The 15,102-nt window shown below is 39.4% G+C and overlaps 2 protein-coding genes and 1 pseudogene across 2 annotated transcripts; all 3 read right to left on the bottom strand.

Annotated features, from left to right (window-relative positions):
* Positions 1–590: 590 nt before the first annotated feature.
* Positions 591–2,533, bottom strand: LOC110064052 (kelch-like protein 24). The gene has a single exon (XM_020771054.2). It carries the CDS (start codon positions 2,434–2,436, stop codon positions 718–720), a length of 1,719 nt encoding a protein of 572 aa, XP_020626713.2. The 5' UTR covers positions 2,437–2,533; the 3' UTR covers positions 591–717.
* A 1,949-nt stretch (positions 2,534–4,482) lies between these two features.
* LOC149103719 (kelch-like protein 7) lies at positions 4,483–6,552 on the bottom strand (annotated as a pseudogene).
* Positions 6,553–9,083: 2,531 nt separating this feature from the next.
* On the bottom strand, positions 9,084–10,806 carry LOC149103718 (adenosine receptor A3-like). The gene has a single exon (XM_089273301.1). The coding sequence runs from the start codon at positions 10,791–10,793 to the stop codon at positions 9,831–9,833; it is 963 nt and encodes a 320-aa protein (XP_089129427.1). The 5' UTR covers positions 10,794–10,806; the 3' UTR covers positions 9,084–9,830.
* Between the last annotated feature and the right edge of the window lie 4,296 nt (positions 10,807–15,102).

Here is a 15,102-nt window from a genome sequence, read left to right as displayed (position 1 = left end):
CTTGAGAATTCTTGCTTTCAAATTTTTAAATAGTAGCATGTATATGAATGAATAACTTTAAGATCGATTAAAGAAAATTTGTCTAGAGATTATCACATGATCTACAATGGGAAAACAAACCACCCAAGCTAAAGAGGTCTGTTACTATTGACACGTTAAAGAGGAAAGCTATTGTAGAAAGTCTGTTAATATGGGTTTTTGCAGGACTCTTCAATAAAACAAACTTGTACAAAAAGGTTATCCTTAGAGGGTTAGAAGGTCTGGTTTTCACTTTTTAAATTAGATTAAGAGTTTTTTAAATCCTTTTAGCTCCTTTTAGATAATGTTACAACACCTTATTATCCAATTCGGCTCTATTACAAGTCAAGTGGTCGCTTACAGGAGGTTAAAAACAAAAGAAAATTTAAAACTTTCACTCCAAAAGTGGTCGAGGTCACTTACGAGAGGTCGTCACTTACAAGAGGTTCCAAATATAGTGATTTGACTGGGAAACTTTTGGTATTTTGGAAAACTGGTCGCTGAGAAGAGGTGGTCGCAAACTGAGTATAAACATTCTTATTAGAGTTACAATCATTGATGACAATCTGATGTAACACAAGACAACATCCCTAAGGTTATTATTTTCAATTTCTTAATTAATCCTTGCCACATTATCTTACAACACATCATTCTTGGGAAGTTTGGGCACGAAGAAGAGTAAAATAATATGACGCACGTCTATGAAAGTATTTCGCATTTATCCAAAATCTCCCTTGGCATTCTTAAACAAGAAATTCTAAATACTTCACCACTCCGGGGAAACTTGGTGCAAAATTTCCACTCCCTTGTAACAACATCATAAATCTGCAGAGACACATCTTCTCCAAAGTCACCACTCACAAAAATGTTTCCTTTGAAACTCACTGCACTTGCATACCCTCCTGGAGTAACTGTATTTGCAATGCTACTCCACATGTCAGTTACTGGGTCATACATTTCACAGAAGCTTGAGCGTGCACAATCTTCACCCCTGAGGCCACCAAACACAAATACTTTGTCATTGACAACTGCACCACAAGCAGCCACTCGTTTTTCTAGAGTTGGGGCAACCAGGCACCATGCCTTTTCGTTTGGATCAAATTTTTCAACAATGTTTGCAAGTTCAACATCTGATTTCCCTCCAATAGCATACAAGTAACTTTCAGTGGCTACTGCACAAACACTTGACCTGGGACTACTTAGAGAGGACACCTCTTGCCACAAGTTTGTATCAGGATTGTATCTCTGCACTGTGCTCAAGCGATTGTTTGCTTCCTGCTCCACTCCACCAATGACATAGAGCAAGCCCTGAAAAGTTACAACAGTACAAAACTTGATTTTTTGCTTGAAAGATTCCAGAGGAGACCAAGCGTTTACTAATGGATCATAACGTTCCGCGGGACTGGTACATGTACCTCCGATAAAGAACAATTTCCCTTGACACACACTCATGGACTGACTAAAAAAGTACCTTGCCGACAGCATATGTGATAATTTGTACCACTTGTCTTCTGAAGGTATGTAACATAGTGTACTGTTTGCTCCACAGGCAACAATAGCATTTTCATGAGTTCTCAGGCAGTTTCTTGGTGACTGAGCAAAATAACATTCTTCTCCACCATCACACACCTCTTTCATAGCATCTTGTGCACAATTTGAGCAATCTGTGTTACTCTTTACCAGTGGATCATGTAGAGCAACGTTTGAAAGGTACACACGGGGCAAATAGATACAGCGAATATGACGAAACAACTCGTAAAAGTTGTGTTTCTGACTTTCATTTCGTTCCATCCACTTCACTACAACTTCAAAAACTTCCTCCTCTCCTTCTACGATGATTTCATCACTTGAGATCCACTCCTCGACTTGTTTGCTGCTCAAGTTCAGGAAGTCCTCAGTTTCAGCCACAGCAACAAAGTTGGCCAGAATGAAATCCTTAGCACCTTTCAGAAGTTCTTCACACCGATACTTCGAAGCAAAATAATAAATCGAGACACGGTTACAAAGGGCCAGTGTTTTTAGAATACCTTTACCACAAAAGGCTTTCAAGCTTGGCATAATAAAATAATCGGCTGCTGCCGTCAAATCAAAATTGACACTGTTTTCACTGATGTCAACATGTCCCGTGTACAGATACTCCAACACTTCTTCCATCACAGCTTTGCTCGTGTCTTCTAATCGGATCACTCCTTCTTTTTTTTCTTTCATGTCACTGTTAAGAGCGTTGTAAAAGAACGGACTCGCTGCACATAACACGATTCTGTGTGCTTTCAAACGAGCTTGATCGTCACCGGAGCCAACTTCTAGAATCACATCACAGAACTGGTCGTTCCTTCGCTGAATATCGAGGCGTTTCATCATTTCCACGCAAAAGTTACGCTCGTCAGTCTCGGTGATTGGTTCAAGAATGGAATCCATGAGCAGACTGATCAGTTTCTAGCGGCTGACTGGAGATAACTGAAGAGAAACCACTCAAATATTCGATTTAATATTCGGGAGAACGGACGAGAAGGAAGAAATTAGTTCGAGTTACCGCTGACCAGTCCAGATAAACGATTGCGTGACGATTTGCGTGACGCAACACCTACTAAAACCGTTGTACTATTTAGGGGGCGAAAGGTGGACTTTGTCTTTGGTTGGGCGGGTGGGAAACTGGTATCCCATCCATAGATAGCAAGTAGAGTCTTAATTTAATGAATTTGACATGCGTTTAATAAAAACTCAATCAACATAATTCAGGATTAAAAGCGATCTAAGGTTTTATTTCTGGTTATCTAGCAAAGCGTAGTTAACAACGTAAACAATGCCGGTAAACAACACAAAAAATGCCCCTAGCCCTTAAAGCAAAAGGGGTACAAATTAACAAGAACGAATCAAAATAGAAGTTTTAAAGAGGTGTAGATCAACTGAAAGATAAAGTTTTGCTACTGTTTTAAAATGAAATTTGACTTAGACTCCTTCATCTAGTCCTTTATAATTATTGTTTATTAATTTGCAGCAATGATTATCAACACTGACCACTGTCGTTTTGCGGGGAAAATTTGTGTGGTTACTTGCAGATGAGTTTCTAGTTGGTATTTTACCTGATCCACGCTCTTAGCTGTATAGTTTGTGTGGAATCGACAAAACATAGCATCACTTAAAATAATGCTCTACGGCAACAGTTTTCAAGAATATGGCCAGGCCAGCAATGTAAGCTTGATTGCGGAGGATGCTCTCAGGCCGTTGTTACAGTATAATAGCCTTCTGCGCCAGTTAATACTTGCAATTAGAAATATTTATTACATGGCTGAACTAAGTATAGATCTGTTTTCCTTTATGTTTGGAGGCCAATTTCATTTAATTACATGTCCACAAAAGCGTCATGAGAAACGCAAATGAATTTTTATTATTCGCACGCGCGTTTACCAACAATGGATCGCGGAGACGCATCAATTTATTATTTTACCGCAATTACTGCTAATCTCGCAATCTGATTGGCTAATCTGCCGTTGTCGATAAGAGTCCAGACAACGCTGCTCGCGTCAATGTGTCGCGCAATGCCTTTTTCAGCTCGTGCTCTGAAAAAAGAAACATTTTCTCTGACGTTGATACTGTGGTAAAAAACAAATCGAATGTGGTTTAGCGTGGTCTATTCTCTTATCGACAACGATACGCGTCATCACAGTGGTCAAATTTTGTTGCGCCTCGTGAGTCCACAAACATTTTGACCACTGTGATGACGCGTATCGTTGTCGATATGAGTACAGACCGCGCTAAACCACATTCGATTTGTTAAGCAGATTAAAAAGAGCCATTGTAATACATACTTAATTGAGATATCTTCGGTCCGTATTGGAGAATATTGATCTCATTCTTTTCTTTTTCTCCTGTTTTTCTTTTCGTAAAATTATTGACCAACCGCAACCTTGGTCCATATACCTGCCAAAAAAAAGAATTCGACCAGTATTTCTCCAATACGGACCTTAACCTAGTTTTAAATGTGTAAGTAAATATTATCATTACCCAGCCATGTACATTATGGAAAGGAAAGTGACTTATTTTCTCCGGTGGTAGGGTTTTCCATTCTTTAAACAACAGGGCACCTTCCTCTAGTTTCTGGTCACATATAGTTTTGTAACATAACATTTTGTTCACTTAATAATATTGCATATGGTTATTACATTAGACCAGCTGAAGCAATCTGGGTCAAACCCGGGCCAGGGTCTTTTTGTTATGTTCCTGGGCGGTGTGTCATATTCTTACAGTACGTCGCTCTTCACTGGAGTATCAGTGGGTGCCGGCAGCAAATTATTTAGGATATACACCTATGCCCGATAGTTTTCAACAGGAGAGACGTATATAACATGGACGTATTGCACATAAGCAGGTGGAGGGGTGGTGGGGCAGTTGGTACTTTTTTTTAGGTACACGAAAGAAGACAAACAGAAAAGTTGCAACCACGCATGGTTTGGAGAATGCTAGTTTAGTTTTTTGATAAAGTCATAGTCATTGCTTTATTTGAGTCACGGTCACTATTCTGGAATCAAGTTATAATAATATTGGCACACAAGGCAGTCACTCTGGGTAGTTGTCTTATGCCTAAACTAGACTTGATTTCTGTGAACCTGAAACACATAAGATATACTCAAACTTTAGCTAAGCTACCTTCTAGTCTAGGTTTCTAGTGAATTTTTTAAACAGTGGCTCGAGAGCAAATATCACACATCTAAGAAAGTACCTTACACATATCCAAAACTCTCCTTGGCATTCTCAACCTTGAAATTGTAATTTGATTTTCAGATCTTTGGCATATATTGGTACAGGTTTTCCACTCACTTGTAACAGTGTCATAAACCTGCAATGGCACATTTTGTTGCGGATCATCCTGATCAAAGACATGACACACAAATATTTTTCCTCTGAAACTCACCACACTTACAGTGTTTTTTTCCTGGAAAAATTGTACACAATGTAATTGCAACGCCACTCCACACATCAGTGATTGGGTCATATATTTCACAGAAGTTTGAGTCTGAGTAATCTTTACCGCGCAGGCCCCCAAAGACATGGAGTTTTTGACTCACAGCAGCATCACCAGCACCCATTCGTTTTTCCAGAGTTGATGCAACGGTATGCCAAGCTTTTTCCTTTGGATCATATCTTTCAACAATGTCCAGACATCCACTATCTGAATTGCCTCCAATAGCGTACAAGTGCTTTCCATCATGTACACGTACTTGACCTGGGGTAGCTTAGGGAGGGCACCTCTTGCCACATGTTTGTATCAGGATTGTATCTCTTCACAGTGCCCAACCAGTTGCTGTGTTCATCCACTCCACCAATGACATAGAGAAATCCCCGGAATGTCACAACACTACTGGAGCGGAATATTTGCTGGATGGACTTCTGTACAGACCAAGAGTTTTGCGATGGATCATAGCATTCTACTGGACAGTCAGTTTTGTCTCCTCCAATGCGAAACAACTTCCCATGATGTGCACAGATAGTTTTACCGACATACCTCAATTTGGATGGTGCATCTGCCAGCTTGTACCACTTGATCTCTAAAGGTATGTAACACCAGGTGCTTGATGTCCCACTTGCAACAATTGCATCTTCGTGGGTTTTCAGGCAATTTCTTGGTGACTGAGCAAAATAGCATTCTTGTTGTCCACTGGACACCATTTTAATTGCATCTAAAGCTAAATTTGAATAATCTAGATCGCTTTTTACAATGGGATCAGGGAGAATGACTTTCACCAAATAGTCACTTGGAATGTAAATAAAGCGAATGTGACAAAACAGGTTGTAAAGTTTTTTTTGTGACTCTCATTTCGTTCGATCCAGTTTATGAGAATTTCGAAAACTTCTTCCTCTCCCGTCACAACGATTTCATCAGTTGAGATCCACTCCTCGACTTGTTTGCTGCTCAAATTCAGAAAGTCCTCGGTTTCAGCAACAGCTACAAAGTTTGACTGAATAAAATCCCTCGCTTTTTTCATCAGTTCTTCACACCGATACTTCATGGTCACATAATAAGCCGCAATACTGCTGGGCAAAGACAGCGCTTGTAGGAGAACACTAACGCACAAAGTTTTCAGACTTGGAATTAGAAAATAGTCCGCTACTGCCAACAAATCAAGCACATTGCCTTCATTGACGTCAACATGTCCCGTGTATAGGTACTCCAACACTTCTTCCATCACAGCTTTGCTCGTCTCTTCTAATCGGATCACTCCTTCTTTCTTATCTTTCATGTCACTGTTAAGAGCTTTGTAAAAGAACGGACTTGCTGTACATAACAAGACTCTGTGAGCTTTCAAACGAGCTTGATCGTCACCGGAGCCAGCTTCTGGAATCACATCACAGAACTGTTCGTTCTTTCGCTGAATATCGAGGCGTTTCATCATTTCCGTGCAAAAATTACGCTCGTCAATCTCTCTGATTGGTTCAAGAATGTAATCCATGGGTAAGCTGATCAGTTACTAGCGGCTCACTGGAGGTAACTGAAGAGAAAGCACTTCAAAATTTGATTGAGAAGAGAGAATCAGTTCGAGTGAATGTCCACCGCTGACCAGTTCAGCGTTCAGCTAAAAGATTGCGTGACGGCCCTGCGTGACTCGATACGTAAAGCCGCTGTACTAGCCTGGCTGGCAGGCGTTCAAAGGCTGGGGAAGGAGAGGGAAAAAGTAAGTGAAGAAGAGGGGCAGTTGCACTCCTAGTTTCCGTCTCTCCTTCTCCTTTAACGTCTGCCAAGTAGGCTTAGCCCGGACGAAGGGTGAAAGTGATGAATTTGTATGAATGGTCATGAATGGTAAAGAATGCCTGGCCCGTAACGATGGTAACTGGGGGAAAGGGATTGCTCGATCGGAAAGAGATTGCCATCTGGAGGGGAATGAGAGACAGGGGAGAAATAAGCCCGCGACCAAACGTGAGCTTGGTTGAGCGGGAAGCAGGTATCCGATCTAAATATAACAATGAATTTGACACCGTTATTCAAAAACTCGAAAAGAAAAACGCGAAGAGCGAGCGGAGGGGGAGGGAGTTGAGCGCACGCGGATAGCAAATAATTAAGAGAATAGGAAAAAAATAAATAAAAGGTTTTCCTTTCATGACGTACGAATTCAAACCAGCTGAATTTCATGCATCTGTTATACGAGGACAAAATTTTGTCTCCGCAACAGAACTTTTTCGCCAAAACGGACATGTCACACGAGGACAACTGTCGCTGCAACATGTGTGTGTACCGACCTTTAAACTCCACTCTATTCTGCAACAGAAGGGGTTATTATCATTCGTCACCCCTTCAACGTTGGGGGTGTGCATGGTTTCTAAGCAGAAGTTAACCAGCAACACAACAAGAAACTGGCGAAGTTACCTGCACCATGGACGTAGTTAAGAGTAGGTAGCTCGGAATGACAGGATCTCAGTTTTATTGTAATCCGACAGCTATTTTAATATAAGACGAATTGGTAATATTTATCTTTGCAGAGTTTTATTCAAAAGCACTTTTTCTTCTCTTATAATTTGCTTTTTTTAAAATTTACTCTTGTGCTGAGCGCTTGATATATTTCCTTGCCATAAGTGTTTTGCAGCAATGATCGAGTTGATGAACGGCACGTTTATTGGCGTCAAAGATTGCTTCAGAGGGGACTACTGTAACAGCTGCAGGGTCTGTGCCAATATCTCGGGAGGTCCTGGTCTTTCTTTCAAACGCTCCGAAGCAAGCTGCTGTACTCAAGATTCGTGTAATCAACACCTTCCCTCTGCTCGGCCGCCATCTCCCACAGTCCCAGCGACGTCCAGCATCTCAGACCTCGACAACCACCAACTACTAAAGCTAAAGACATAGGTCCAACTGCTGCCGGCATTAACGTGAAGGCTGTGTATTATCTGCCCGTCTGTTTGCTTGTTGTAATTCAGTTAATGAGTTACGTTCTCAGATGTAGACATAATTCTCTTATAACCTGGAATAGAGTAAGCATGCAAAAAAGGCAGGGGCGTAGCCAGGATTTTTCCAGAGGTACACACAATTTTCCAAATCCCCCCACCCCCGACCCTCAAGTCCCAAATCTTTTTCAGGTGACTCGATTAAAGGCGAAAAGGGCTATGGGGACGACAATGCATTTAAATATGTTAAAAAATACGATGTCCTCTTTTAGGCCTAGACACGCTTGAATTAACATAACTATTAGCATATAATTTGCATATTTGCCCGTGCGCAGGTTTGTTCAATTCTCATCTACCTCGTGGTTCAAGTTGTTAGCTCATGTTATTTTTGATCTCGATTCACGTACAACTTATGTGCAAACTATAAGTCTCTTTACTAGTCTGAGAATACATTGAAAACATGGACTTAAACTTCCTCGTACTTTATTGAACGAGCCAATCCAGGGTCTTGCTTGGTCATACAAAAATTGTGTGTTAGATGTTATACGTCGGAGTAAAAATAACTGTATTTTACTCCGTGTAAAGCCCTGCAGAAAAAAAAAACATCTGTCCGAATATACTATGTCATAGCTAAAAAAGTGAACAACAAATCTAACGCGTGCACGTTCCTCGCTTTCAATTCCAGTGTCTTTATCATTGAAAAGCCAATAACACTGCCAATAAAACTGGTTTTTATTTGTAACAGCGAACAAAACTTTGCTACATACTCCCTTTCATTTGAATATATGTAATTAATTTATTTTAAATTACTTTTTATTTTACGTTTTAAGCATGACAGGACGGAAAACGCGTGCACTGTAAGTACCTCCCGTTGTCCCATACAAAACCTAGGCTTTGTATGGGCTTTTATCTGGAGTATCTGGTAGCGCTCCAGGTTACTTCATTATGTTTACCGCAAGGCGTCATAATCTTGCCGCTTTGTGACAGAAATGTTGTTTAACTAAAAGTAAACCGGAACAGCAACAGACCTATGCATGTCTCAATTGTCAGAAGAAGGAACCAATCAATGACACGTCATCGCTGGTCAAACTTTGCCAATGAACACGACGTAATCGGTTCAAGGGATGTACTATTACTTATTGTACCTATCGGTATGTGCCAACGAGTGCATTGAGTTAGTAAACAAGAGTCAATTGAATTTTGTAATATTTATTTGGGATACTTCTAGTATAACAGGTGTTAAAATCAATTTCTTTTAGTTAATGTTTCAAATTATTGCTGTAACTGAATACAACATTGTTTATTTTTCAACTCAGTGAGAGAACAAAACGATAAACACTTAATTTTTTTTGTACTTTTAAAAATCATACTTATTACACCTCCAGTATAACAGGTGTTAAAATCAATTTCTTTTCCCTCGTTGGGCGATTATTTTGGTAAATACTTAAGTAATTTGCCTACCATTCTGCTTTTTGAGGCGTATACATCCTGAATTTGTTGTGATTGAATCGTACAATACAATTGTTAAAGCTGAACAAGACCCGAGTTGTTTTCTGGAATGAATCCGAGTGTTGTTTATTTGATTCAGGGTAACACTCAGGATTTGTTCGCCATCCGTTCGAAGAATAAAATTGATAAATTGATCTCTCAGTTTGACACATTTTCACACTTCCCCAACACCAGCGGAGAAAAGGTTAGCCTACGTGTAGCCGTACCCATCGCCCGTTTTTCCTCGGGGGGTGGGTACGGCTACACGTAGGCTAAGAAAAGGTCTACGTGAAATGATACTTACAGTTAAAGCCCCTTCCGTCCTCTCATGATCACAAAACAAAAAATTCATTGTATCAGGCAAAAATAAATAGTCTTGCATTAATCCGTTTAAAGACGTTCTTGTTTACTCGAGTTCGCAGTCTTTGTTCATATATACAGGACATGATTATCTACAGCATGGCTGACTCTACGATTACTGCGCACGATGAAGGATTTCTGAGCCAATTGATTATGTTCCGCAGTATATCCATGATAGCGTGTCGAATATGTTTCACCTTCCAGCAGTAAATTACGGGGTTTAGAGATGAATTAAGATACACGAGTGTGCAGGAGAAAAAATATAATCTCCTCAACACGTCACTTGGGCCGAAGATTTTAAGAGCGGCGAAACTGATAAAGTATGGCAGATAACAAAACAAAAACACGAGATATAGATAGAATACACCGACTGCTGTTTTAACGATGCTAGCAAAATTTCCCATTTCGTCTGTCTGGTCTGCTTGTTGTACTTGAAGAGTCTGCATCTGATTCTTGTGGCGTCGTACGGCTGAATAAATCCTGATGTAAACGACTGTTGTAAGAAGGAAACCAACAATTATTATAATGTATAGGCATAGAGCGCGAATAACAGGCGAAACCCACAACGATGCCAGAGAAACGAAGGCACCAAGAACCCATATGGAGATGGTCACAGCAAGAACACGCTTGTGAGTTACAAGTTCCTGGTATCTGAGATGAAGATGAATCGCCAAGAACCTGTCTACACTTACAGCTACAACACCAAAGAACGAAACCACTGTAAACAAAAGCGAAATGAAGAAAAAAACCTTGTGGGTTATACAGTTGGGAATGCTTTGCTGTAACCACTTTACCAGAAGTGAAGTATAAAATGGTTGAACAAATAAACCAACACCAAGATCAGAAATAGCAAGACTTAGGAGCAATGTTCTTAACGTCTTTGGCAAGGACGACGTTTTTCGTATGGCGTGAATTGTGACAATGTTCAACATGATGGCGGTAAAGGATAGAAAGCTGTTGAAGACACCATTAGCGATGTAAGTCGAATGAAGGTCTTCGACGTTGGAGAGTTCAGGATAGTAAGGAACAAGTAATTCACACGACGATTTCGTCATGACAGTGCCTTAAGTTTCCTTTAAGGCAGCAAGTTTTTGTCATATAAAATTGTTTTACGAAGCTAGAATATATAAAGAAGGTCTACAATAAGACCATCTGCACGTCAATGATTGGCAACGTCAAGAGTTAATGAATGTTTGTTATTTCATTAAACAAGCAAGAGGTTATTAACTTATTCATTTGTTAATCGATGAATAAACCTGCAGGCATCTGTCATGCAGAACTTCCCCGAGATAGATCCTCCTTCTTGTTTTTATATGATATTTGCAAGTGTTTTTATTTCTTCATGCAGTCTAGAGCATTTTGTTATTTAGAGAGGAGGCAAAAACAACGAGAAATATAAGCTGCTGGCTGCCCGCGGAAAACTTCAATGTAGCCAACTGTCTGACTGCTTTCTTCTTGCGTTTGATTGGTCGAGAAGATAGCACTTCTGCTATGATTGGCCATGGAGCATGTTGCACGACTTTTATTGACCAATCATAAAGCTCCACAAGCGTAAGAGAGTACTCTCAGGTGGACTGGGGAGGGCAAGGACTATGGATCCAGAACGACCGAGGGAAAATTACTAGAGCAATATGAATTCAAACATGTTAAAAAAAAATACAATACCCGATTTGCTTCTTAGCTGATTTATTTTGAAGTAAAAGTACTTTAGTCAGAAATTTTTTTTCTGATTTTACCGTTAAGAACCCTCCTGTAACGTAGTCACAAACATAAGCGGAATCGAAAAGAAGGAAACGAGCTAGAAATGGAATAAGACTGCAATATGATTACCGCCGATCAGAGGCCGATCAAGAAGTGTCAAGACTTAATAAGACTTGCTCTTGCATGTCATTCTCACGTTACTATTAGAGACCTTTAGATTCACGTTTACTGCAAACGTCTACCTGCCGTTTGGACGATGATTAGGGAGTTTAAGAAACCACGACGGCGACACCGAGGACAACGTCGATTAAAAAATGACTTTATATTTTACCTACGACTCTCGCGATACTCTAAAGTCATTTACTTTGTTTATCACTGACAAAACTTTGACAAAACTGAATCTGGGACGCAGCGTTAAACTTGAAATAAAATTTTAAAAAATCAGCCGTCGTGGTTCACGTTCTGCAGATAACGCAGAATTTGATCACTTCACTTTGTTGTTTTGCCGAGGACGGTAAAGAAATGTATCAAGAATTATAACGCACAGCCATTGTTCTCCTAATTAAATCTTTTGTTTAGTGACGTTCCCGTTGCCGTTGCCGTCGTGGTTTTCTTAAACTCCCTAATAGATTTAGAATGGAGTAAACTGGAACGAATATAAATAATCCTGTCAAAGCATTGGAAATTGTCAAAATTAGGCCCAAAAAAATAGGAGTAAAATTAGTTGTTTTCTAGTGTGTGCAGCTTTCCAAAGAAATAGAGCATCATTAAACGACACATCAAAGTTAACAAGTTGTTTTCCTTTTTTTCGTCGCTGGGTTTTCTAAAAGAAATAGAAAACATGTTCTCCGTGTTTCTATCGAGTTATAGAAACACTCGTGAAAGTTTGGGAGAACTCGAAAATAAAATCTGCTAGTTTCCCTGATTACGTACTTTAGCGAAAAAATTATCTCGTATTGATAAAATCCCTGCGTATCTGCAGGCATTTAAACGTGTATGTTCACGACCGCGCAAAGTGGGATCTGGGTCGGGCTACTAGTGACGTCACTTCGGGAACCGGGCTAAAACACTCACCAGACTTTTGACTGAGCTTCGAGAGCAGTCAAAACATTTTTGGGTTATTTGTGATTCATATTTTATCAAAACTGGACAATATTTTTGAGTGAAAGAACTGTATCATCTAGCATTAATTACAATTTGGAGCCTAGCTACGATTTGAACGGCTGCGATGTATATATATTTTTTTCCATTTCGAAGTGCGGGTCGCTAGTCGAGATCGCCGCGATGTATAACTATATTTAGGCCGGGATCGACAATTTGCCGGTCCATTTGAGTTATAAAGGTACAAATAATGACTGAAGAGTGAGCTTACAACTTTTAAAGAGTTATAAAGGTGTCAATGAACTCGAAGAGTTGGCAATTTGACTTTACGGAACGTGCAGATTTCGGAGAGTCAAAACATTTCTTGATTCAAACATTAATTTCCCCCGAAATACTTTCAACTTTCAACTTTCAACTTTATTGCTTCCATCACCTATTACAATATATACTATAAATCGCCTAATATTACTATTTTGTTGATACAAAACAAGTGATGAGGGAGTCTATAGAAAAGCAAAAAAAAAAAAAAAATTATTGAAATTATAAATCCCTAATTTGACATTTATCAACTAACTGATAATAATTATTAAACTTGAAACAACTCGAAATACAAGTTAAAACAAGTGTTAAATGCGATTCAGTCGTAGTCCACTCCTGCCTACTCCCCCAGATCAATGACTGTAAATAGTTTTAACATAAGAGATAAGCAGAGATGTCGGCAAACAATATTCGAAGTTGAGGTAACTTTTCGCTTGGTTATTGTCCACCGACCGTAGTATATGCATAGTCAATTACTGTGTGCGAACACAAGCTACACAAATTTGCATATTTCGTACTAGTAAATCATGGAAAATCCTTCGACAAAATCTTGAAAAGAGGTTCAGTATAGCATCAGTTAAATGAATATATTTCTACTTCACTGTTGTTTTGTTTTCATTGAAATTTTAGGACTTTTAACCTCACAAAAATAGGACTGGTATGTGCATTAAAAGTACTTCTCGAAATTATCCTAATAACTCGTTTCTGAAGTGTAATCAAACGTTTGAGATTTGATTGATAAGTCGAACCCCAGATACTCGCACAGTAGTGTAAATAGGAGTAAACTAATCAAGACATAGAAAACATGTACCGTGTTTCCATCGAGTTATAGAAACACGAGTGAACGTCTGGGAGAACTCGGAAAAGCTGTGGAAACACTCGCCTGCGGCTCGTGTTCCCACAACTTTTTCGAGTTCTCCCAAACGTTCACGAGTGTTTCTATAACTCAATAGAAACACAGAGCACATGTTTTCTATTTCTTTTAGAAAACACAGCGACGAAGAAAAGGAAAACTACTTGTTAACTTTGATTATCAAAATGTAAATTCTCTTTGCTCTTGCCATCATTACGTCAACAGCTCGCGCTGTGTTTCTATCAAGTTTTAGTAGAATTCTACCAGCATACTAATGCAAATGCTGCAATCTGATTGGCTGAACTACTCGTATACTATCAGCCATTAGAGTGCAGTAGCTGTCGGTCGTCCACGAAATGCGACGTTTTTATTGTTTTTCCGAAGTTTTGGAAGAAAGTTTAGATGTAAATGGATAATTAAATTCCTGAGAAGACTAAAAAAAGGACATAAACGGATTCTATCGAGGCGATAGTTGATTCGGCCTTCGGCCGCATAGAAATCTCGAGCTCATAATCTAATTGTTAAATAGAAACACGATTTTAAACCAATTAGGGCGCGTATTTTCTTGGGGCTGTTTTCTAAACTACAATAGAGTACGTAAGGAGGTCTTATCAAGGCAAAAACTTGATTTATAGATAATGCCTACTGAGTATAACTCCTTGAAACAAAACTTTGTTAACACGATCAATTTCAGTGTCATTGATAGAAAAATGTAAGCCAAACTTGTAATAAGATACGGAAGAAACTACATGCTGGACAGTGAATGCAACCTCGTTGCCAGGGTCTCTCTTGTTCCCGCCCTCTCTCACTCCGGGTAGGCGGGAAGATGAAAGATCCTGGGAACGAGGTTGGAATGAACATTAAAGTTCTAACTTTCGTTGCACGTGTGTGTTACAAGAAAGTCTGCGTATTAAGGTGGTCGAACACAGTTTTCGCGCGCGCTTTTGCTGATGTAATTCAGCGCACGCACAAGGATTGGAAAAAACAAATATGCCGTTAATAGAACGATCCAGTGATCATTTTATCTACTCAACACCCGCACTATCTGTGCTATTTTTCTCTATATTTGAACGCAGTGTATTGATGGCTTTAGTCTTTTATTACAAAGATATATTAAAAATGGTAAGGATGCATAGAACCCCGCAATTCTCAACTTTTTCTTTGTTACCGAAAGAACCCAGTTGAATGGAGTACATGCGCAGTTGCTCCAAAAATTGAGACCGATTGCTTTTGCAGAAACTTGCCGATTTCTAACGATCCAGTTGTTAGAATTTCAACAAATTTGGCAAAAAAATAGTTCAGAAACTACGTGAATGATGTATCACAAAAAATCTCAATTTTGACATAGGGAATTTTTAATAATACAGAACAGGCAGTGAAAACGATTTACG

Source organism: Orbicella faveolata, unplaced genomic scaffold (genome assembly GCF_042242905.1).
Source record: "Orbicella faveolata isolate gen_17 unplaced genomic scaffold, um_ofav_v1 contig_35, whole genome shotgun sequence".
NCBI lineage: Eukaryota > Metazoa > Cnidaria > Anthozoa > Scleractinia > Merulinidae > Orbicella > Orbicella faveolata.
The sequence above is the reverse complement of the archived record's forward strand: the minus strand, read 5'-3'. Positions and strand labels throughout refer to the sequence as shown.